At 58.6% G+C, this 3,186-nt stretch overlaps 1 protein-coding gene across 1 annotated transcript; it reads left to right on the top strand.

Annotated features, from left to right (window-relative positions):
* Nucleotides 1–205: 205 nt before the first annotated feature.
* On the top strand, nucleotides 206–2,710 carry ETH_00003290 (uncharacterized protein; the record flags this gene model as incomplete). The annotated part of the gene is made up of 1 exon (XM_013376311.1): nucleotides 206–2,710. The coding sequence occupies one exon, from the start codon at nucleotides 206–208 to the stop codon at nucleotides 2,708–2,710; it is 2,505 nt and encodes an 834-aa protein (XP_013231765.1).
* Nucleotides 2,711–3,186: the final 476 nt, after the last annotated feature.

Raw genomic sequence — 3,186 nt, 5'->3', positions numbered from 1 at the left:
GGATCGATCCCGGGATCGATCCCGGGATCGCTTGTGGGGTGACGTCTGCGGGCGCGAGGTGGAGGAGGGCGCGGCCTTTTGGGTGTACAGACAGCGCTTCGTGCTGGGCAGCAGCAGCGCGGACTGTATCTGCATCCCTTTGTACTTGAAGCGGGGCCCCACACTTTGGGAAAATGAGTTGAATAAATTAAATAAATTAAATAAAATGAATAAAATAAACAAAAAAGAAATTAAAATAAATAAAAATAAAAACAAAAACAAACTCGGGTGGGCCGTTTGCCTGGATGTACACTCCAAGACCCTCACGGCCACCACTGTCGCCCAGTGGCGCTGCAGCAGCAGACAGGACTGGCTCGCCCAGGCAGCAGCAGCAGCAGCAGCAGAAGCAGCAGCAGCAGAAGCAGCAGCAGCAGAAGCAGCAGCGGCACACGCAGCTGCTGCTGCTGCAGACCAGGCAGAGGCTCCAGCGAACGACGAACCGCCGGCTCCTGCTGCTGCTGCTGCTGCTGCAGCTCAAGACGACAAAGGCAGCAACGCTGCAAACAGCAAATCCGGAAGCAGCAGCCCCAACAGCAGCAGCAGCAGCAGCAGCAAGCGCGTGCTGCACTTGTACGTGATCCTGCACGGAATGTCTCCGCCCTCTTTGCTGCAGACAGAAGTTGTTGAAAACTTTGCAAATTTGATTGCCACAATTCTCGAGGGATATTCCATTGGCAGCAGACTGAAGACCATTAATGCTGCTGCTGCTGCTGCTGCAGAAGCAGCAGCAGCAGAAGCAGCAGAAGCAGCAGCAGCAGCCGAAAGCAACGCCGAGGGCAGCTGCGAAGAGACAGGCGACAGCAGCGCTGCTGCTCCCGCCCCCACCTCGCCCCCCGCAGCAGCAGCAGCAGCAGCAGCAGCAAGTCCAGCAGCAGCAGCAGCAAAAGAAGCGACGGAGCCCACAGCAACTCCAGCAGCAGCCGCAGCAGGAGCTGCCGCGGGCGCAGCGGCCCCGCCCTCGCCCCCCGGCGCCCCACCCCCAGCAGCAGCAGCAGCAGCAGCAGCAGCAGCAGCAGCAGCAGCAGCAGGGGAGGAGGAGCCGAGCAGCTTGCTGTTTCTGGTGTACTCCTACCGCGCAGCAACGCTGCAGTCGTTTGCTGCTTGTCTGCAGCAAATAGTCCCGCTGCTGTCGCAGGAAATGGAAGCACTTCTTGCTGCTTTTGACTCCATTCGACTTTTCGCAGTGGGCCACTCTTTGGGGGGTTTGCTGTGGCGGCTGCTGCTGCTGCGCCGCCTGCAGCAGCTGCTGCTGCTTTCCGCGCCCCGCAGCTTGCTGCGCTCCCGCCGCAGCAGGGCCAAAGCAGCAGCCGCAGCAGCAGCAGCAGCAGCCGCCGCCGCGGAGCCCGGGGACCCCGCAGCAGCAGCAGCAGCAGCAGCAGCAGCAGCCCCCGCAGCAGCAGCAGGGGCGAAGGACTTCGAGCTGCTGCTGCGGTGTCTGCAGCACCCGCGGCTGCAGCTGCGGTGTCTGTGCACCTTAGCAGCACCCCACATGGGGGCTTTTCGAACTTCGCTGCTGTACAGATCTTTGCCTTCTACTGTTGCTGCTGCTGCTGTTTTTCCTGCTTCCGACTTCGCGCTGGAGCTGCTGCTGCAGAAGGACGGGGGCCTTCTTGCTGCACTAGCAGCAGAAGAAAAGGCCGGCCGCAGCCACCTCACGCTGCCCTACGACGTCCAGCAGCAGCAGCAGCAGCAGCAGCTGCAGCACCTCCACCAGCAGCAGCACCTCCTCCAGCAGCTGCACCAGCAGCAGCAGCAGCAGCAGCAGCAGCAGCAGCAGCAGCAGCAGCAGCAGCCCCCTCCGCAGGAGCACGACCAGCTGCTGCAGCAGCACCACCATCACCACCAGCACCACAAGCACCACCACCACCAGCAGGAGGAGGAGCAGCAGCTGCTGCTGCAGCAGCAGCAGGAGCAGCAGGAGTTGCTGCAGCTGAACCGCTTCGAAAAGGTGCTGCTGTACGGAATCTTATCTACAGACTGGATTGTAAGTGCGAACTCTGCTTTAGCAACAGCAGCAAATCTGGAGGGGCTGGCGGAAGCAGCAGCAGCAACGCAGCAGCCGATGCACCCCATCTTCCTCAGCAGCAGCAGCATCAACGCCGCGAGCCTGCTGCCGCCGCTGCAGCAGCAGCAGCAGCAGCAGCAGCGGTGGCGGCTGTCGCGGAGCAGCAGCAGCGGGGCGTGCACGGCCGTGAGCACCGTAAGCAGCAGCAACAGCAGCAACAGCAGCAGCAGCAGCAGCAGCGGGGGCTGGCGGCTGGGCCTGGGGCGCTGGCGGCGGCGCAGCAGCGTGGAGCTGCTGCTGGTGCAGCAGCAAGTGGAGGCCTTCAACCACATCAAGAACTTGGAAAGGTTTTTGGTTTTTATTAATCAAAATCCCCTTTTTCTGGCCCCCCATGGCATTCTTAAGGGGGCCCCTTGCGTAGTAACAGAAACAGAACAAAGAAAAATGCGCAAAGAAGCTGCGCCCATTCTGCAGCACATCGCCAGACACATGCTTGCTGCTCCCGCTGCTGCTGCTGCAGCGGCGGGCGCGCAGCAGCAGCAGCAGCAGCAGCGGCGGGGCCCGGGCGCGCTGCGGGCAGCTGGGACGCACGCGACGCCGCCGCCGGCTGCTGCTGCTGGGGCGGAGACGCTTCGTGTTGCTGCTGCTGCTGCTGCACCCGCCTGAGCAGCTGCTCCTGCTGCAGCCCCGCATCCACAGCTTCAAAGGAAGACGAAACTCCCCCAGCAGCAGCAGCAACAGCAGCAGCAGCAGCAACTCAAACAAGCTTGCTTCTGACAAGTTAGGTTTGAGTTGTCGCCGTGCTACCACTATTATTCTTGCCACTGTCTTTACTCTTACTATTATTATTATATCATCGAAATAATAATAATAATAATATTATTATTATTATTGTTATTATTTATATTGTTGCTAGTTTTATTGCTCTTTGTGTTCTATTGAAGTACTTCAAAAGCTGCAGTGGCGGCAGTGAGCCGCCACGCCAAACAGCACCGCTGCTGCGCTGAGGGCTCAAATGCAGCAGCAAATAAGGAAATAATAAAGAAATATTAAAGAAATAAAGAAATAAAGAAATGAAGAAACAAATTAAGTGGCAAAAACATTTATGATTTGCATTTGAACTTCTCTTCGAACTGAGGTGT

This window comes from Eimeria tenella, genomic scaffold, assembly GCF_000499545.2.
Source record: "Eimeria tenella Houghton genomic scaffold, Eth_scaff331, whole genome shotgun sequence".
Taxonomy (NCBI): Eukaryota; Apicomplexa; class Conoidasida; order Eucoccidiorida; family Eimeriidae; genus Eimeria; species Eimeria tenella.
Note: the sequence above shows the minus strand (reverse complement) of the source record. Positions and strands in the feature narration are given on the sequence as shown.